This window comes from Takifugu flavidus, chromosome 4 (genome assembly GCF_003711565.1).
Source record: "Takifugu flavidus isolate HTHZ2018 chromosome 4, ASM371156v2, whole genome shotgun sequence".
Taxonomy (NCBI): domain Eukaryota; kingdom Metazoa; phylum Chordata; class Actinopteri; order Tetraodontiformes; family Tetraodontidae; genus Takifugu; species Takifugu flavidus.
Genome location: NC_079523.1, coordinates 8,534,837 through 8,556,209, shown reverse-complemented (window position 1 = coordinate 8,556,209; position 21,373 = coordinate 8,534,837). Strand labels below are relative to the sequence as shown.

At 48.5% G+C, this 21,373-nt stretch overlaps 2 protein-coding genes across 8 annotated transcripts in view; both read right to left on the bottom strand.

Annotated features, from left to right (window-relative positions):
* Positions 1-564: 564 nt before the first annotated feature.
* Positions 565-13,405, bottom strand: prdm2b (PR domain containing 2, with ZNF domain b). Of its 5 annotated transcripts, none has more exons than XM_057029887.1 (8): positions 12,877-13,404; positions 11,888-12,038; positions 10,902-11,005; positions 10,563-10,715; positions 9,279-9,405; positions 6,668-6,772; positions 1,998-6,358; positions 565-1,926 (listed from the first exon to the last, which is right to left on the bottom strand). In XM_057029887.1, the coding sequence occupies exons 2-8, from the start codon at positions 12,003-12,005 to the stop codon at positions 1,912-1,914; spliced, it is 4,983 nt and encodes a 1,660-aa protein (XP_056885867.1). In that variant the 5' UTR covers positions 12,006-12,038; positions 12,877-13,404; the 3' UTR covers positions 565-1,911. The 5 variants fall into 5 exon arrangements, with proteins under 5 accessions (XP_056885867.1, XP_056885865.1, XP_056885866.1 ...); XM_057029885.1 differs by having other exon boundaries at positions 565-1,929; positions 12,877-13,402; XM_057029886.1 differs by having other exon boundaries at positions 565-1,929; positions 11,888-12,005; positions 12,877-13,402.
* A 3,190-nt stretch (positions 13,406-16,595) lies between these two features.
* Positions 16,596-21,373, bottom strand: part of foxj3 (forkhead box J3) — a 54,551-nt gene continuing 49,773 nt past the window's right edge. For 2 of the 3 annotated variants that reach the window (XM_057029672.1, XM_057029670.1), the window contains 2 exons: positions 20,619-20,717; positions 16,596-20,535 (listed from right to left, as the gene is read on the bottom strand). In XM_057029672.1, coding sequence (XP_056885652.1) covers positions 20,423-20,535; positions 20,619-20,717 — 212 coding nt within the window. In that variant the 3' untranslated portion in view covers positions 16,596-20,422. The remainder of the gene's footprint in view (positions 20,536-20,618; positions 20,718-21,373) is intronic. The other variant, XR_008950056.1, reaches the window with a different exon arrangement.

Genomic DNA, 21,373 nt, shown 5'->3' with positions numbered 1-21,373 from the left:
TGCTGTTGAAATTAAATGAAAGGTTGGCACCAAAAACAAATATAAGCCCCGATTTATCAGACTTTGGTTCAACCTGATCCTGCAGCTTCCTTCTCAGTTACATTTATAGTTCTGGAAGAGCCACCATGAACTTAAACAACCCGTTTCCCCACATTTAAGTTGAAACCTCAAATGTAAATGTTATATTATGAAACCAAAAGCTGCCGCTCAACTACGAGGAGCATCTTTGCACACCAAAACTTTAGATATGCTGAAAACAGCTGCGCGATAGAGAATCAGTCACGTCAACAATAGCCGTAACCATGACGCCGCAGCAGCAGCATCTTGGCCTTTATCTTTAATAAACCTCTTCATTCTTACTGCTTAAATCTGTGACGTGAAGACAAGAGCCTAACGAAGGGTTAGCTGCAGCTCCAGCCCAGCACGGTGGCTTTTTGCTATATTTCTAACATGTACAACTTAGTTTTCTGTCAGAATCCAATCCCCCCCCCCAATCAATTCAGCCTCATCATTTCTTTCTTGCTTATCAGTATATAAGCACAACGGACCCCAGGAAGCACAAACTTTGTTACAGAAATTGAAAAACTTTTATTGTGTCAATTACAGCAATGTTTACTTGAGGTCATTTGGGATTTCTGTCTTTGTTCATCCTTAAATACATCATCTCGGCGATTAAAGGCAAAACATGTTTTCTCTCGTGGAAATATAAATTAGCTTTAAATCTTTTTTTTTCTTTTCTCGATTGACGTTTTCCATAGCATGCTACGTGTTTGAGTGCTGCCTGCTAGCTCTGCTGCACAGGTGGACAGACGGATGTCGTGACTCACGAAAGCAAAGATGACGGAAAAGAAACAGTAAGCAACAGAGGACGCTGTGTTGAATTCATATATTTTGGCATATATATATATATGTGTGTGTGTGTGTGTGTAAAGATGGTGTGAGGAGACGGTTGGAGAACGCTTAACGGAGATGACTCAGCGGACGTGCGTCGGTGCGTTTACACAGGGAGCGAGTGACCGACATACATTCAATGATTCCCCGTCTGAAAGGAGCAAATCCAACAGCTAGAAACTTTGGCGGTTTTAAAGTGCTGTACGAACACTGGGATTGAGGCTGAAATCTTTTTAAACGGGCCGTCGCCTGCTAACGTCGGATGAACAAAACAGGAGTCTGAGGAAGAAAAAACAAAGTAGACACTTAATTGCGATTTAGACCCAGTAACAGCAGCCAGACCGCGCATCCAACCACGAGCGTACATAGACTAACCACACATATACAGTGTTCCTGAGGACCGACTGTTGCAGTGAACCACTGCCGTTTTCCAAACATAAAGAAGCCAATGAGATATATTCTATCATATAGTGACTACTAATTTAAATCAAACATACATATTTAAGCAAATCATGTACAAACGGATGGAGGGGAGGAACAAGGAAACTGGCGTATTCTAGTCGACACTCTATTCAGCACATGCATTAATAGACTGTGGAAACATCCCAAACTCTAAAACAAACCAGGAGGGGGGGGAACGGAAGAATCAAGACCCTAACCCTAACGTATACATGATTGCCGTTTGCAATACAACAGCCTCCCAACGTGACAGAGCCCTCAAGTTACTGTTTACGGTCCAGTAATGACTCGTTTCAAATATATTAACTCGCTGTCATTCACAGTCTTCTTTTCCATTTTTTGCAAGGCTGGCTGGAAATCGAGGCTCAGTTCGGAACGCCGGTGGAAGCCGAGGGTTCGCTCCTTAAATCCAGCAGGACGCCGCCGAGCGGGCGGCGCGGGAGGCACCAGTTCATGAGTGAACGAGGTTACGGGAGAGCGACCTCAGTGCAAGTCAGTCTAGGTTCAGTCCGGAGCGTGGCCAGAGCAGGGCGCCGCCCTCCTGGGAAGAACCGGCACGGGTCACTTTATAGGGACCTGCTGTGAGAACAGAGGAGACACAATGTTTAACTTGTTGTTAACCTGAGAATCTGATCCCGTTCCCTCACCTGAGTCTCTTTTGGCTCCTGAAACTGGAGTTCTTCACTTTTCACCTCAGCGGGAGGGGCGGCGTTGGACATCTGCAGGCTCCGGGTCACGGGTCCGCTCCCTCGCTCCCTCGTCCGGAGGGAGAACCGTTCCTCTCTCTTCAGCTGCTGTCCTGCTGCTGCTGCTTTGGCCTCGGCCGATCTCTTGGGCGCGGCCTCTTTGCCCACGCGCTGCATCCTCCCGGTGGACCGCTGTTGCGCCGACTCCCCAGGAGCGTCTGGGGCCGAAGGGGCCAAAGGTGATGACGCATCATGGCCTTTCTTGGACTTTTTGCTGGTAGGGGCTGATGCTGGCAGGGAGGCAGGCCGCTTGACTCTGCCCGTGGCAGCTTTCCCTTTGCTGGGCAGGGGCGTCTCGGGTTCTGTTGCGCCCAGGCTACGAGCTCTGGTCTTCCCCAGGGGCCTGGCGTCGGTCTCTGCCTGCAGCGGCTCGCTGTCGGAAGCTTTCTTCCGTAGAGTCATGTTCTTATCCGCCGCCACCTCCCTCTTCTTGCCCTTCTTAGCGACTGGCTTCATGGGACAGCTGATAGCCATGTGTTTGCTGAGGCTAGCGGGGTAGGTGAACTCTCGGCTGCAGTGGGGGCAGACGTTGGACGGCTGCTCCCGCTCCACTTTAACAGAAACCTTTTTGGAGAAGGTGGAAACCTTATTTTTTTGGGAGATTGCCTTCTGGACCAGCTGGTTCTTCTTCTTACTCAGGGCGCTCATTTTTGTTTTGCCCGCCTCCTGATTGAAGTTCAGCCTCTTCGGCTGACCCATCCGCCGGAAAGCGCTCTGGGCCACGGCGGCCGCCGCGGGCGACAGCGCTCCGTTCGGACTCTTCACGATCTGCTTGAGGGGGATGGGGTTTTTCTTGGGAGTGTAACGCTTCTTGTCGCTTGCGTTGGCACAGGCCAGAATGTGCTGGTGCAGCTCTGGCATGTTGTCAAAGCTGTTGCCGCACTTGGTGCAGCGGATGGCGGTGCTGAACGTCTGAGGGATGTTGTGAGTGGTGAAGTTGGTCGCCGAGGCCACCGAGGCCGCGTGAGAACGACTGTGATAAGGGAAAGGGGGCGGTTTGTAGCTGGGGTAGTGTTGATTAAGGCCCAGGCGAACGTCCGGGCCCTTGGGCTTGGACCCTTCCGAGGCCATGATCTTTATCGTAGTGTACAGCTCCTCGTTGGGGTCTTCGGCGTGATTCCCGTTCACATCCGTTTCTTCTTTCGCCGGATTGCCGTCGCCCTGTGCGGCTGCTTCGTCCGTCGTCTCCGGCGCCGGGGACGGGGGGCCGCTTTCCTCTTTGGCTGCAGAGGGATCCGTGTAGTTCTGTGGCCTCAGCTTGCCGCTCTCCACTGTGGTGTGTGAGCAGGTCTCGTTAGGATGCAGGTCCTTCTGGTGCTGCTGGAGGTTGCAGAGAAAAGCAAACTCCTTGGAACAGGCCGAGCACACGAAGATCCTGCCCACTCCGTGAAGCGTCGTGCGATGGGCGAGCAGCGCCGGGGCGTCGCCGAACAGCTGCACGCAGAATTCACATTTGAAGGGCCAGTCGGCGGCGTGCTCCGTGATGTGTCCGCTGAGGTCTTTGATGGCACCGAACGGCCGCTCGCAGACGTTGCACACAAAGGTCTTGCAGTACGTCGGGTCAGCTCCGTCCTCCTCGGGCGGTTGCTCAGAAGCGTGATCGGGAACAGACGGCGGCGAAGACTTGATGCCTCCGTCCTGAGGCGCGGGAGCCAACTCATCCAAGGAGGACTGCTCGGGTTCTTCTTTAATCTCGGTCTGAGGGAGAGGTTGTGAAACGAGCGACTGGGGTGGGTCATGCGAGTCACCCGGAGAGGATGGAGGGGATTGTGACTGAGGAGAGGCATCAGGCTGGGCTTTCTCAGCCTCCGAGTCAAGGTTTTGGCTTGTTGTGTCATTTGGTAAACTGTTGCTAACGGCTGGTGGGCTACTATCTTCTGTAGAAGGTTCATCTGCTAATACTGGTTCAGAAACATCTGAAGATGCAGAAATATTAAGGGAAGATTTGGGGGACTCTGGGGGCTGCGGAGTATTACTCTGGCCTTCATCTTTGACGTCTTCGGTTGACAAAACCTCCTCCGAGTCAGACTTCTGCTCGACCGACCTCGGGGACATTTTGGGCGAGAGGACAGGCAGATGTCTCAGCGCGGACGCGTCTGAAGGCTGAGAGAGGGGAGAGCTGGGCATCGCCGGGGGAGAAGGAATGGTCGGGAGTAAGGGGGGAGGCGGGGTTGGGGAAGTCACGCTGGAGGAGCCGGGGGATGAGGGGTTCAAGGTGACAGGGGTCAAAGAGGGCGGGGAAGGCTGCGCAGACTCTGGCGCCATTTTAGGAGACTGAGGATGGGAGGTGTGAGGGTTCGCCGACGCGGGGCCCTCGTCAGCTGGCAGCGACAGACCAACATACTCGTTCATCAATACCTTCTCCAGCATGCTGGTGTTGGGCTTCCTCTTCTTCGGGGCGGAAGCGCCCTTACTTTCAGGTTCAACGCCGCTCTTCCTTTGGAAGCTCAAATCCAGAGCTGAATCTGCGGGGACCTTGTTGGAGGCTTCGCTTCTCCTGATGGAGTAGGACAGATCCAGAGGCTGCTGGTTACAGGAGTTCCCCCCGTTATTAGAGGTCTGGCCCTGGGTGTTACTCCCCGGGAGGCCCACGTCTCCTTCTTCCCTGTCTTGCAAAGGCGTGGTGCTGTGGCTTTCCAGCTTTGGCACCTTAAGACCGAACAAGCTCACCGCTTCAGCTTTGCCGCTCTGAGGGCTGAGCTGCGGCGACGAGGGGGGAGACGACGTCCTCCTCTTAAAGCGGCCTGAAGCCCCGCAGCCCTGCAGCGACGCGGCCGTCAGCGGCGAGGTCAGTCTATGGCTTTCCGTCAGAACGGCGACGGTGGATTTCTGAACATCTTGAGTCTGGAGGAGCTGCTTCAGCTTTGGGGAGAGGTACACCGTCTTCTCCCGCTGGAAGGCGGACGAGTCCGCCACCTGTTGGTACGAGCCTCGCGCTAGCAAATTAGATGAGGACGACGACGACGACGACGACGTCAAAGAAGCCGTTTCAGCCTCTACTTTGAGGGTGTGCACGAGCGGGGGAGTGGAGGTTCTTCTTTTCACTGGGGGTTGGCTGATGTTCCCCACCTGCTTGGCAGCACTTATTCTGCCCTCCACCTTCAGAGCCTGGCTGATCTGAGCGGGGTTGATGATGACCGTGTCTAAACCGAACAGGGCCGCCGATCTGGAGTCCACCTCGATCACCTCGCACCCGCTCGCCGAGCTGGTGGACACGATTTTGCCGTCGATGTAAAAGCTCAAATTCTCAGAGATGTTTTTGGATATGTCGATGGCATAATCATCCCGGTCTGCCTCGTCCTCCGTGTCGGCGCTGGGCACGTAGACCGGGGGGGGGCTGGTACTGGGGGACTCGCCGGGCAGCTGCTGGGCCGACGCCTCCTGAAGGAGCATGCCTTTCCTGCGCACTCCCTTGGGTAACAAGTGCCGCTCGTGTATTCTGCGTTGGTGGCGTCTCATGTTGGTGTGTGTGCCGAAGGCTTTGTTACAGTACTTGCAGGGGTGGAGCTCTTTCGATTCCCCATTTTCGTCGAATATGAAGGGCCGGTCCCCGTGAGGGCCCAGCTCTTTCCTCTGCATCTCTGCATTGTGCGGGGGTCCTGCTGTAAACTGGGACCCTATGGCTATATAATGACTGGTTGGGCTTGTGCAGTCGGGACTGGAACCATCGTTCTGGGCAGCGGGACCGAGCAGAGTGGCAGTCCCGCCGAGTGAGCCGGGCCTCTTTTTTGACCCGTTCTCGTGTCTCCTCTCGTGCCTCCGCCGCCCCACCTGGGACCCAAAGGCTTTATTACAGTAGCGACACTTGAACAGCTGCGTCTGCTGAGCGGTGACGGCGTGGATGTGGACGTGACGTTCTAGACCCTGCCTGGTGGAGAAATGGCGCTCGCAGTGCTGGCAGGGGTGCGAGCCCCCGTGGGGATCTCCCTCAAGTTCGTCCGGATCCGGTTCAAGTTCAGGATCGGCTTCTGGCTCCGAGGTTTCCACCTTTGAACCCATATGGCTTTCTTCCCCACACAGCACTGACGAGCCGGGCTGCTTCTGCCGGGAATCGGTCCCGGGCGGAGGCCGAACAACTTGTTGCTCCGGTTCCGTGTGTTCCTCCAAATCGTCGGCATCCTCCTCCTCTCCCTCGGTCGCCCTGTTCGCCGTCACTGTCGATGTATCTACTTCATCTTTAGAGTCGATACTTCGAACTTCGGCTTGCTGGAGCTCCTGCGAGGATGAAATGGCCGGTGACCTCTCATCCTCCTCCATCAGACCTAGAAACAATGACAAATGTTTAAATCAGACCTAGAAACAATGACAAATGTTTAAATCAGACTTTAATTAGGGCTGAACAAGTGTGTGTTGGGCTTTCCTAAAGTTTAACTGCAATTCATTTATCTGATCTTGTAGGTGTTATACGATAATAGATTTTACAAACAAATAAAAAGTCTAAAACTCGAGTGCAACCAAGTCCAGATTGTTTTGTTTTATATTTAATGAAAAGGTTTGTTTGTTTGTAAAATCTATTATAAATAATAGCTATTAAAGCTCTGTTTAGGTAACTTGGCCATGAATGACCTTACCTTCCTCCCCATCCCACATCTCCTTAACACTAGCTTCTCTTCCACTCCTCTTCTTGAATCCACCCAAACCAGCCCGTCTGGCTCTCTCCAGCAGCTTCCGTCTGGCTGCAAATCCAAAACACACATCATTTTGTATTAGACCTGCTCCGAGGCTAAACAGGCAGTTTCATGATGAAAAAAGCTGGAATTCTAATACTGGTATGGAACATTTTAGCCTCTTTACCAAAGAAATGCAATCAAAAGGTCACCTAAAATGCAACAAAAGTCAGAGAGAATGTGAACAATGACGATGTTTGTGCGCCATAAATGTGTCATTTGGAAACAGCGGCTCCATTGACTCCCGTCTATTCAACATATCTGACTTGATTTTGTTCCTAGTAAATGATGACGATCGCTTGACCTCTCACTGTTCTATGCTGGTGAAATAGGGGGTGGGGGGTTGTTCTGTCTCCGATAAGAAGCCCGCTAACAGAATCAATCGTCTTGAAGGTAATCTGGTGTTTTGGAACAATGTGACGACTGTGTGACCCACACTAAATACTGGGAGCAGGTCGCAATCGTCTCACAGAACAAGGTTCTAAACTGTAAAGATGATCCAAGAGTCAGGAGCCACCACACACTCAGAGGGGAGGACATCAGCTCTCAAACAGGACAAGGGACTCAAAAAAAGAAAGTTTCTTTAGAGATTTTATCCGTCAAGCATGTTGTTACTGTGTAATAACACCATGATGTCGCTAGAAAATGTGCGCAGTAGTGCCATGTCACTGTTGGCGCCGTGCTTAGCTTGATGCGGCTACATTACTGTTGCAGGAATAAAAAGAGATCAGCTAGCATTTTAAAACTATGGTACGGAATATTTGACCGAGCTTTCGCACCCGTTCCAGGAGCGATAAAAAGCTTTGCAAGGTGCTGAAGATGCTGCCGTTTGATTTCGAAGCCCGGTCCAACTTGGGAGGCACCTCATTACTGAACCGTGTCAGCAAGGTCGCCTGACCTGGCCGACAGAACCTCATTCATACCACAGCAGCGCACGCTGCAGGTCACTCACTGGAGCGGCAGCAGGATCAACTTAACGTACAGCAACAGATGACTTCAGCACACCCACACTAAAAAACTCGAGCCAGCTTCTTTCATACAGCCGATGCACACTTTCAGCTCAGCTGCTACAATGCTTGACGTTCAATTCAAATCTGGCAGGAGTGGCGGTGTGCAGAACAGGTAATGTTTTGGATCTGTGCCTGGAGGGTGACACTAAATATTCCAAAGGCTGAGGGAAAAAAAATGATACAGAACGCACCTCTTTGAAACGGAGCGGGTTGAATTACATTTCAAAGAGGGCAACGCGTCTGCAACGCTGCATTTTCTACCTCATTTGACAAAACAAGCCAGCGTTCCGCTGCACGATGCAGTAAATTCCCTCTGCACAGATAAAACAATCATTTATAGCGTCTCCGCCACGGGATGGGCCTTCAACATGTAGTCAAATCAGGATTCCAGTGGTGTTGCTCTGCATTGTTAAGGAGCTCCACTCCTGCACAACAGTAGTGCATAAAGATGCACCAAGATGGAGACGTGAAGATACGAAAAGAGGATTCTATTGACACTATTGCACCCATTTCTCTTTGACCTTGCACAAACTAAGTCATGAAAACTGGACAAAGTTCATCCTGACAGCGAGGGGGGGGGGGGGGGGTGCTTTTCTGTTGCTGTTGCAATTAATCAAAAAACACAGCTCGAATTATGCTTCGGTTTCCATGACGGTATTAGGGAACTAAATTTACGCCATCGGTTTCTTTTTTGGGGGGGTGGGGGTGGAGGGGGGTTCCTGGAGCTTTTTTGACAGATATTAACGCCAATGAAAGCGGGCTGCCGGGTCGACGACGACTCTATCAAATCAACGTGATCCTGTTGACTGTGGCAGCGACATAAACAAGAACTGGGCCGGTTCGGCCAGCTGTGTCCGTCCACCGGGCTGTCCGTGTGTTCAGACCTAGCCGCTTAGCTCCATGCTAGTGCGCAGCACCGAGTCTGACAACTCGATGAACTGGTTATTCGGGACCCAGAACGACGCGAAGGAGACTTTTTAAACCCTCTCCTCCAAAAATATCACCCCGAATTAATAGCCGACACCCGAAAGCGTGGCCCCACTGGTCGTGTGGTGGGACGTGGGAGCTGGCTAAGGAGCTAAAGCTGCTAGGCCATCATCAAGTGGAGAGGCTCGCCGAGGGATGGCTTTACCTCGGAACTCAAGGAAGGTCACATCCTCGAAACCGTGAGGAAACAGCAGAGGAAACGCTGCCAACAAGTTCCCCCAAGCCGCCTCCCCGGCCCACCCGACTGACTCACTTCCACGCCGCGGTCGATTTATGGTTATTTAGAGGCGAGCGACGAGTTTTAACTCGGGTCCAAAAGTGGAGAAAAGCCCCGCACTGCCGCCGTTAGCTCCCACTAGCCTCCCCTCATTTACAAGCTAAGCTAGCCTGTTGGAACTTAGTCCGAGCTGCAAGCAGACCGCCTCGCGCCGAGCTCGCGCGTCGCGATTGTGCCGCGCGCCCATGGCGGATCAGAACCCGACAGTAGCCTCATCCCCACGCTGCCCGGTAGGCCTCACCTCGCTTCGCTCTGGGTGAGTTTTTCCTGCTCAGGCTGCTGGCTCTTTCTTCCTCCAGTGCAGCTGTTATCTCGGGGTTGTCTTCCACCGTGTACCACACCAGCAGCTCCTCTCCGGGCCCGATAGGCTGCAACAGTGAGAGACGAGGCCGCCCGCCAATCACAGCGCGGCTTGCTGAGACGTGAGGCGGGCGCTGCGGCCCCGGTGCATCTTATCTGTCTACAAGGGTGGGGGGTTTGGAATTTGGAAGGGTTTCCACCGCAGCCTAATGGATGGTTACATGTCAGAAGTTGTTTGTTTCTGTGCGGATCCTCGTTTGGACCAGCGAGGTAAAAGTAGAGAAACCATGTTCACCCCCCCCCCCCCCCCAGGACTTCATGGTTAATGATTGACAAAAGCAAAAATGTAAAAAACAAATCCTTTGACATTTAAAACTCACTGACCAATTATGTAACCCCCCCCCCCCCCCCCCCATCTATAAGAGTTATGGATTTTAAAAAATATGTATACTTCCTAGAAACACGACTGTGGGTGAGAGTTTTTCTTTTTAAATGATAATTTCCAATCTTTTTAATTATCCCCAGCAGTTGGTGGTTTGGGCAGTGAATGCCTCACATTTAAACACCAGCGTGTCAGAGAAACGCGTCACCAACATCAGTAATCAGCTAAAACACACATCTGTCCGCTAACATCTGGGCGACAGTTTCACAGAATATTGTTTACATTCGTCAGTTGGCGGGTCCCCCTCCGTGATGCTAGCATGACGTTTAGCATGACGTTTAGCATAAGTTATCGGTAGTAAATCGATCACCGTGGTTGTGTTTAGCTGAATTTCTCCATTCAATTATTTTAAAACTTTGAGTCTTTGAAATATTTCCTCTTATCTTTGTCAGTCATAATATTCCCAATCGTCTAAAAAAGCATCAAAATTAGCTCTTTTCCTATTCCCTACATAGGGAGCAGGGCTAAGGGGCCCATTTAGTGAACTCACCGATAAAGTGAAACCTGCTTTCAGGAAAACTGATGCATTAAGTTGCGTGCCCTTAATAATTAACTAATTATTTACTATCAATGTCATTGGTTTGGTTAGAAAGCCTTGGTTGTGTGCAATATTTCACAATGCATTGTGGGTAAATTGAATTCATTAAATAGGGTATAGCCCTGCTAACGTTACATTTGGACAACCACGCAAAATGCCGTGCACCCTAGTTAGTGCACTGCATAGGAAACAAGGAGTGATATCGAGCACTTGCCTGTTCCGATTCCAGAGAATCTGCGACTTACCCGTAAAACTTTGTAATAAATGGCCCTGTTGATCTCCAGAGGGAACAGGTTCTGCTCTTCGCTGGAGTGGGCCCAGTTCACGTATCGCAGCCAGTTTCCCTTCGTGGGATCGGTGGCGTCCACACACATCCAGCCGCGTGCTGGGAAATAAACCTCAGGGACAGGAGCAGAGGGGCTACTGTTACAGGATGCACAGGTGTGTCACATCATTGGTCCCACTGGTGTCGGTGCGCTCGTCTGAGCCGCGGGTTCCCGATGTGGCCGGGCTCGGTCTACACTCGGCGCCGCAGCGGCCAGAAGTGTGTAGGATAAGTGTTTCAGAGATGAAGAGCGGCGTACCTCCCACATGTAGACGTTGCTCGCCACCTGCGAGCGTTTTTTCTTTTCTCCAGCAAATGGGCCGAACCTCTTCCCTTTAGGGATGACCCGGTTGGCCCAGACACCTGAGAGAGGAACCAGAGACCTTCCTTACCTCAATATTGCTGATACATCCTGCCGATATCTTATTCTTTATATCATGTTGGGCGAGTGTAAAGTAAAGTTACCACTTTGTTTCTAACTCTTTACAACTTTACAGACTGGACTGTAAAGTTCTAGCATTGCAACTTTACGGTCCATTCTGTAAAGTTTTATTTTCACAGCTTTGCAGACTGAACCGAACGCACTTCCTGAATCGAGAGCACCGAGAGCCTATGGCGGCCGTGAGGGAACAACAGGCCCGAGCTCGGCTGCTCACAACTTTACAACTAGATGGTAAAGTTTGTTCTGAGCATGTAAATATCCTGCTCATGAGTGACGTCACACACGGCGTGATCAGCCTGCTGAGGATAGCAACTGTTAAAAACCTGCGTGCTGGACCATTAAATACATTTTATGATATATTTTCACTTAAATCTGTGGGTAACTTTGACTTCTTCCATGTAATATAATTATGATTTACACGTTCTTTCTAGAACATTGATTTTTTTTCTCATCCCTCCTTCACGCTCATGTGTTGAAAATAAATACATCAATAGCCACATTAAACCTTTTTTTACACTCGGTAATTTACAATAGTGAATTAAAGAAACTCAAAAAGATGTGTACAATCATAACTTCCTGATGAGAGTTTATCTTTTATCACATGTCACTTTTTTTGATTCTACAGAATAAACGTTCACCTTTAAAACAAACAACTTCACCTACATGTTGTGATTGACGTGACTAAGAGACTTTTAAATGGTCTGGGATTTTTTTTTTTTTTTACCACATTTCTTTGTGAAGGGACGTGTGGAATAAACGCACATTCATTCATTCATTCAGCAGAGGACAAATGTTTTACTCACCGACGCGACTCCGATTCACCGCCGAAGGTCCGAGCCTCAGACAGTCGGGCAAACCTTCCCACACGTGAGCCGGAACCTCGTCCAGAGTCTCCACCGAGCCTCCGGTGATGGCCATCATCTGTCGCACGGAGGAGGACACTTGCTTCACCTCCTGTGGATGTGATTTAGAATAATAAACATCTCTTTTCATCCAAGTTCAAATAGCGTCTCCGGGACAACGACCCCTGACCCGAGTCCACGCTCACAGGACAAACTCCAGGGTTATTTTTTTCCCCCAGATATTCCTGATTTATTCATTGGATTATTCGGGCTCTGCTCTTTTCAAATGGGAGTTTTCATTCAGTGATGGAAAGCCAGATATTCCAGATCCATCCCAGCGTTGGGAACTGTCTGTGCCCCCCCCCTCCAACGGGCAGAAAAGTCAATTGTTCTGGAGCACAATGAGCTGCTTCATGTGTTCACCAGAGCTGAACTCACGGAATGGTTTGATTTGGAGAACGACTGGACATTAACATAAGGAGCAGGTCCCTGACTCCATTACCCCGGTGAGAGCAGGACAAAGCCTCCATCCCAAACCTCCGTGTGCAGCTCCAACTTTGGCAGGTTCTCATCTACATCTCCTCCAAACTTTTAAGAGACTCTATCTTTAGTTTCCCTGCTCCCTTTCTTTCCTGGAATAAGGACTTTTAAAAAAAACATTTTTTTTTTAAAAAAAAACAACTCATCTCTCCCAAGTTTAAGCAACACACGGAGACATTTCCACGCGGGTGCGCGTGTACATAAAGCTGATTTCACGCCCTGGTCCCTCAAAGAAAAAGTTGCCAGAGAGGAATAAAAACGCTGGTCCGTGTGAGGGGAGCAGCTGGAGGAGGATGCGGGTCATTGTTACCCGCGGCTCCCCGTGCTCCTCCCGGGGAGCCGCTTCCTCCATCATTGTCGCCGGCCTGGAGGTTTGTGCCTCACGGCTGCTCACACGCGCGCGCACTTACCTGCTTTGTCTGACCGGCAACTTGTGGGTTTTTGCGCTCTTATCTGCTTCCAATCTGCCAAAAAAAATGGCGGAGGGAGGCTTGAGCCGAAAGCCGCTTCTCTTAACTCGTACGGCGGTCTAGTTGGGAGGAAGCCTGTCACGCACGCACGCACGCACGCACGCACAAGGCACAAATAATCGGGGGAGGAGGATTTTGTAGGCGACAGCGTTCCCCCGTTGTCTCTCCTGCAGACACAAGTCGTGTCCAGGCTGCAGCCGCGCAGGAAAAGCGGCCAATTAAGTTCCTGAGTCAGAGTCATCTGTGAGCATAATGAGCTGGAGGCTGCGGCCATCTGTGCGTCCGCGCACAATGGCAAAGGAAAGTAGGCGAACGGAGGCCGGGAGGTGTTATCTGGCAGCAACTTTAATATCGCTGCAGCCACAGCGCTGGTTGTGCCTGCTCGTGACTGACGGCAGCTTTTGTTCAGCTCCTGACAGAATATGAGCTGCGTTTTTGGGAAAGTTTAGTCCAGTCAGCGTGTTGTGCTTAAAACATTTATCCCTGACAGTTTTGAGACAACAAAATCAGAATAAAAGTCAAGAATGGGTCAGATCAGCTGTTATTATTTCCTTCTCATCGATTTTTCTGCTTCAGTATTGTTGCATTGTCACCTCTGCACTCGTGTTTTTGATCGGTTTGACCCCAGATTCTCTGATTCCTCCATTTTGTGGTCAGGGAGGTGAGAGATTTTGAAATATTTAGCTTTGTCATGTTTCACTGAATGGTCTAATTTGCAGCCAGACTTTACCTCCATGGCTGAGAATGTTGCCGCTGTGTTTCCCTGCTGATTGCTGTAAAATGGCCAGATGGATGTAAAACCATCAATATTTCATGAACATCAAGATGAAATATTCTGGAAATCATCTACCTCGACTTTTCTAACTCACTGATTGTGCACAGACTGACCAAACTAAACACACGAGAGGCACATAAGGAGGAGGATAAGGACAATCTTGGTGTGTCAAAGGTCATTTGAGTGTGCTTTAGTTTTCTCCTGTGGTGATATTAAAGATGACTAGAAATAAATGCAACCTGATGCATTTCCAGTCCAGAGTTGTTTCAGATGTATCTGGATACTGTGAAAAAAAAGTGAAAAGTGATCAAACTGTTAATTAGTCCTGAATATTCATGTCTGGATATTGCAGAATATCATAAAACCACACAAAACAACATAGGAAGGGGGACCCATGGTAAGTTCACACTGGTCGCAAAATCATTGTGGTTATTAGAAATACAGTTAAATAAAACTGTTTTTTTAATTGTGATTTTAAGTCATTTCATTTTAAATCTTAATCAGGCATTTAAAGCAATAGGATGAGATTTGACATTTAATTAATTTATTTTGTTGACTGGAGAGTTAAATTTTTAAGTTTCTTCAGAGCAGTTTTTCCTGGTAGAAGTTGAATATTCATAGGTTTGTTTTATTTTATATTTTTTACAGATCATTGTAGTTCTTATTATTGGCCACTGGGTGGTGCTGTGGTGCCGCCAACGTGCGACTGCTTCAGGCTTCGTCATGCAGACGGAACCGTTTTCTCTGATCTGTGTGCAGATAAAATGATCAAAATTCAAGTCCACGTGTCACGACTGAAGAAAGAAAGAGTTGGGGTTTATTTTAACCTATGAATTTAGGGAAGAATTGTAGGTTTTGGTTAGAAACTTTTTTCATATTTATTGTAAAATATTCCTTTAGTCTGCACAGTCCTCACTCAGGAAAGGACTAATGCTTTGTCTGCCCAGTGAAAGCTTGGGTCTTCACTATTTAAAGCATTTCTTGGGCAGATTTACTAGGTCCTTCTTCCATTTTTACAGGTTTTCAGCCCTCGCTGTTCCAAAATCCTCCAGCCTGATGAACAAACCATGTCCATCTACTTTTATATGACAGCTGCAACTTCCCGATGTGATTCAGCTGCTGAATTCTTGGGGAAATTGTCTTCTTCTCTATTCTTTAAAGTGCGATTTCATAGTTCCAATATTCATTATTGCCACAGTGTTATTATTTTTTTGGTGTTTTAAAAAAAAAATAAAAAATCATTAAAACTCCATCTGTGTGGAGCTTCAGCTAGAGAGGAGAAAGTGGAAGGTTTGTCCAACTTCTCTAAACAGTTTCACGCCATTAACCTAAAAATATTTGCCGTGTTACATGAGGTGCAAACATATAGATCATACTGCAGGATGCCCAAGTGTTATCTCCACCTCACGTCCGCGAACAGGAACAGGAAAAGTGATAGTTCTGCTTCGTTGCAGAGCAGCATGTAGGAGGTGTGTGTGCATCTTTATGATGAAACCACCGTTTGAAAGTACACTGAAATTTCCAGCTGCACAATCGTGGGTAGAAAAAAAAATCATCCAATAATCAACATTTGAGGTTAAAGCATTCAGGTTCTGAGACTGAGAGTGTAAATGTTGAAGTAACTCAGTCAGAGGGTTGGTCGGCCCTCAGGCATAGAGGCAATGTCCTCTGGAATCCACAGGGCAACTTTTAAAGTGCCAGAACTCATAAAATTAATAGCAACGTTGGCTACAATCGGAGCATTTTCACATCAGTTTTGCCACGTTGTGTTATGCTGCTGCCTTATTCTAAACCCACAAAACAATTGAAGGTCATCTTCATCTCAATCTATAATCAATAACCCAGATTTTGTCAGCAGATTCACCAAAAACTGAAACATTAGTGTTCAGATTTCTGCTCCAGGAACCTTCCATCTCTCTTGATTACCGTCGGCTGTCTGGATAGAAGAGTCAAGTGTGACCCGGAACCACAGTGATGATGCTGAGCTCCACAGATCCTGAGGGAAGGAAGTCAACCGTCACCGTCTTCATTTCAGCTTCAAAAGACACCTGAAAGCACCAAAAAACGGATCCACAGTTCAGCCTGAGCTCGGCTGACTTAGACGACTGTGATGTTCCTGAGTGGACCTGCCAGAACTCAAACATCCGTGGAGACGCCTGAAAATGGCCGAAGGCTGACGGCCTCCATTCAACTGGACAGTCAGAATATCGACAAATCCAGGTGTGCAAAGCTGCCAGAGGTGCTTGAACAGAGCACCTGATCATTCTACAGAGCTCTAATTATTCCTGCTGACTTGAGAGCATCAAACCTGTCAGCTGAGTGTTTTAGAGAAGTGGAGAGAACAGGACCAGAACTCCTGAAATAGAAACGACTCCTGCAACAGTTGAGAGGTTTGAGGGCCGAGGGCGGTCGTGAGCAGCTGTCCCATTCAAGCTACCTGCAGAAATATTCAGGAACAGAAATTTGACTCAAATTTTATGTGGGTGATGGAGGTCGGATCCCAAGCTGAAGGTCTCTTTATTCACAGGTAGAAAATCACCTGAGGCAACATTTGCCTTTTTCTCTTTTAGATTCTTTGACTCAGTGTATCGGTTATATAACATCACACACAGGCTACCTTTTTATCCTGCTCCCCTCAAATGTATCAACACATAAATTTAGTTTGTTTTTTTATGTAATCAGTTATTTTTCATTGCGGCAGCCCGTGGATGTGGAATTCCGGTTTTTAAATAACCTTTAAACTATCACAAAAGTACAGCTCTGAGAAAACGACCCAACAGGTCCGTGGAAGCAGCCCTGAGGGACACCTCTTGAGTTGAGTTGACAGATTTATGTGGAAGTTCGACAAACGAGTCAGGAACAAAGCTCACACAGTCTGTTAATCCACAGTGAAGTTACCATATTTTATTTCTTTAAGTGCCATTCATGCATAATGGGGAAGGGGGGGTGGGGTGGGCGGTGGCATTGACAATTCTAATAACACTTGAGTTATTTTACAGCACTAAACGAATACAAAGAGTAGCTGTGTCACCTCATCGGACGACAAAAGTAATAAACCGTGCAATAAACAAAATTAGGACGAGTAGGAGGAAATGAAATACGAGAAATGACAAAGACAAAATTGAAAACAAGAAAAGAAACTGAAAAAAAACACAAATATATATTATCAACACTGAAACACTGAATGTAGAGCCATAGTACAGAGAAAAGGTAGTGTCACACAAAAAGCCAACGCATTTTCATCACATATATACAATATAGATATATACATACTGTCACCCTCTGATTGGACAATAACAAAATACTCTATTCTTTTACCTCCTGTCTTTTCGGGAATAAGACCCCGCCCCCTGCCTTTAAACCCCATCCCCGAGAGGACAAAAAAAAGAGGGGGGGATGATTGAAAAGACACGTATGTACAAGCACAACAACACACCAGCACTGAATAAAACAGGCCCCGATCAGCAGTACGTGTTGGCAGTTCTCTCCCACATTGTAACAAGGCCTGTCCCCCCCCCCCCCACCCACCCCCAAAAGATAGTAATCTCTCTGGCAGGTACATGTCCAGCGGAATTCAGAAAACTGGAGGTTCCTCACACAAGCAAACGACGATACTCGCGGAGACGTGAACAAACGTGTGATTGTGATCCAGTCATCGGTTTTGCCCCCTTTTTCCCTTTTAGCTGCGCCAGATTCGCTCAGATCACCTCCTCGAAGGGCCGCGGCGCTCCAGTGGTCACGCGTGCGCTCGCCGTCTTCACCTGGAAGAGCCGACACGCGCGCCGACCTTTAATGGCGACAGCTGGCGCCCCCAAGGTCACGGCCTGGTTCACCCAGTTGAACGAAACTCGGAAAAAGGCTTCCACAGGCAAGGCAACCCCCCCCCCCCCCACACACACACACACACACGCGCACGTGCGGTGGACTGTTTTTCTTTTTAAAAACACAGACGAAATCATTGCACAAAGACGCAGGTCTGATTGGCAGGAGGAGAGAACAAAACAGCTGGAAACAGAAGTCAAATTCGGGGGACAAAAAAAAAAAAACAAAAAAAAAACGATGACGGCGCCGAGCTCGAAAGTGCTTTTCATCATTAACAGAACAATATGCATCATCGTAGAAAAGAATCAATGATTGTCAGCCAAACAGGAAATGAGACATCTGGGAAGAAAGGAAATCCTTCCACATTTTGGGAAACACGCTTGTTGAGAAGCATCACCTCCTGTGTGTGTGTGTGTGTGTGTGTGTGTGTGTGTGTGTGTGGTAAATATGACACGCCCCAATAATCAATGATCTCACCTATTAAACCCATAGGAAAGGTAAACAAAGTAGCCTTGCAAGTGTGTGCAAACAAAGTTTCGGGACTCAGCAAGTCTGCATAACTCTGAATTTGAGGTACTTGATGACAAATACTGCATACGTCCTTTACAACATGTCTGGAGTACAAAGCTGTTTGACTGACAGGGTTAACAACGTATCCTCACCCAACAGCCCTCATAAGGTCTTTTTGACGGATACTCGCTGCCGATCAGAGCAGCTTTAGACCAGACTGATGCACATCTCAACAAGGCGCTCCTCAACATGTGGGACTGCTCCTTTAAACAAGGACGAGGGGTCGTAGAAACAAAGCACCACAGCGTGAACCAACCAAACGCATCCCGTTGAATTTGGACAGCTCTTCCCGCCCCCAGAGGTGGGTCTGAGGGCCGGAGGGATAACAGAGTGAGCATGTGACTGCGTTTGGAGCTCCAGAACAGCAGCCGAAGTCAGTCCAGGATGTTTCGTGTGCAAAAAGTTCTTTAATAAAACGTACAGGTAGTGTCTCCAGAGTCCAGCGCCTCTGATTTCTCAGGCCGGCTGTTCTGAACCCATCGTCCCCCTGTTCTGTGCTTGAGAATCCCTTCCTACGAACAAAAAAGTCTCAAATCTAGTCTTTAATCGTCGTGTGCATCTGCTTTTGTGCTCATATAGCAGAGAGATGATTGCAGCAATCAATCATAGCCCTAAAATTACAATCAAACCAAAACACACACAAGCGTGCACGCGGGGACACACTTCATGTACTGCATCGCCAGTCACATTTCTCATTCTGTTATGCTAGCACAAGATCACGCCGCCGCAACAAAACGTTGGACAGATTAAAAATACGAATCATTTGAAAATGCCAGAAGTGACAACGGACGCCGGCGGTGGCGCTGGCTCCTCTGGTGACCTGGCAGATGGAGCAGAAAGGTCTGGAGGGACGAAGCTCACGCCACAAACCCGCGGCTCTTCCGCTGGACGGGCAGCGTCTGCGGAGCCTATTGATCATTAATCACGCCGCCAGGACAAAGGAGAACTGAAATGAACAGACTTTAAACGACATTTATGAAGCGTTTTTCAGATCGTGGCCTCTGTGGCGCCCATCCCCCCCCCCCCCCGACACTTGGTTACACAACTATTTTAGCTTCGGCCTCATTGATAAAAGCACCACTAAACCACTGAAGCTCACGTGCCCTGAAACGCTGTGACGCTGTCACAAAGCAGATGTATTTTGGATTCTAAGCCGCTGCCATGTTGTTGTTGTTGTTGTTTTTATTGATTTTAGAAGCTTCTCTGCAAATTTGATTGTAGAAAATACGATCGGTTCCGAACAAAACCGTTTTGACATAATGTAAACTTTACATTTCTCTGCAGGGAGTGATTCCTATTGGCTGACTGCAGTCCGCACACGCCCACTGACGCCATCCGTCAGATTCCATTGGAAACGCTCCCGTTTGAACAATAGGGAGTTGTTAATGATCAACAGGCTGCTCATGTGAGTCAGACTCATTCTAACTCGCTTCTAACTGAATCTGAACTTCTGAAGGAACTTTGTAAACGCTCACATACGTTTGGAGTGATTAAATTTAACAGACCTAAAGGTTTTCCTGCCTTATCATTCTTCTTCATATACATTTGCTTAGTTGTAAATGTCTTACGAGGCAAAAAGGGGGGAAATGACTGTACTTGTTACAGTAAAGAGGATCACAATGAAAACTCTCCTTTAAAAAAAAAAAAATCGTGCCTGCTGAAACGTTTAACCCTGTTTGACGTCCTGACTGTAAACCCACAGAAACTCTCCAACCAGAGCGCGAGGGGGGGGGCAACTTCCTCCTGAAAGTGATCAACGAGCTCCATCACATTATTCACAGAGACGGCCTGTGTTTCATAAAAATAAAACCAATGACTTTTTTTTACTTTAGAGACAGATGAGAGATAAACTCATCCGAGAGGCAGCTGAGGCCGATGTCAACACGAGAAGAATTACAAGCTGAACAAGTCGCTCAAATCACATGACAGTTAGAGAGCGGGGAGGGGGGGAGGGGGGCTGAGGAGGGGGAGGGGTTCACACTTTGGAAGGCTGCTGGCTGGGAGAGAGCGGCGGCTGAGGAGCTGAGGAGCGTGTGGTTTAGACTGAATGTGTTCTACCCGTCCCTAGACAAGTACATAAGCAACCACTGGAACGTGTCCCACTAAATACGATGATTGTCTTCAAAGTCACGGTAGTTATGTTTCTCTTTTGTAAAAATTGCAGGACTTTGAAAGGTGTCTTTTTCTCCAAAACGAACGCGCCGAACATTCTTCTGCGGTGGAGCCGCGGTGGACCCCTCCCTCCCTGTCCTCCTGCAGTCCGTCTCAGCCGGGCTCCCTCTGGCTTCCACCTTCTGGCTGCGAGAGGCCTGCGACGGGCTAGACGATGGAGTCCCAATCAAAATCATCCTGGATGTCATCGGCTGGCATGCGATGCATCTGGAAGTTTCTAGAAGGTATCATGTGCTGCTGGTTCATCTGTGCGTGATGTCCTGGGGAGGGAACAGCAGGCATTCCGTTCAGAACGGTGGGAATGAGGACGAACACAAGCTTTGTCCATCTGTTTCTCCCTCACCTGTCATTGTGGGCCCAGTGGTGCTCATTGGGGGCATGTGGGGATATCCTGGAGGACCCATCATGGACATACTCTGTCTGGAGTCCATGTAGAGATTTCCTACATAGAAAACAACAACAAAACATTCATCGTTGACATGCTGTAAAAGCCCTGGTCACTCTTTTTTATGATTTAATTCAACAAAGGTGGTTTACGTCACAAACAGTGAAACTTTAACACGAACCCTCATATTAGAAGCTTGTGGCTTCTAATATGAGGGTTTGCAGCCATTACTTCAACCAAACGGGGAGTTTTGCCCACTCTTCCTGGCAGAACTTCCTCTCAGAAACCAGTTGAGAGGTTGGAGGGACAAACAACATCGCCAAAACATTTGACCCGGATTAAGGTCCTGACTCTGACTGGGCCAATCTAGAGTACCAATCCCACTGTAGTTTGGCCGGAATGTTTCGGGTCATTGTTTTGATACATAACCCACACCCGTCCCGGCTCCACCTCCCTGGCTGATGGCAGGACTCTGATGATAAGATGGACAATTCATGGTTCCTTGGATAAAATGGAGAGGTTGAGGTGCAGAAGCAGAAAAGCAGACCTAGACCTTCACATCTCCACCATCATGCTTCACTGTTGGAGGAGGGTTCTTTTCTCCAAGTATGTTGGTTTTTGATTGTGACCAAATAATTCTATTTGAGACGTCTGTCCAGAGAATGGACTCCCAGAAGGCCTCTGGTTTGCCCAAGTGCTCCCTGGGAAAATTG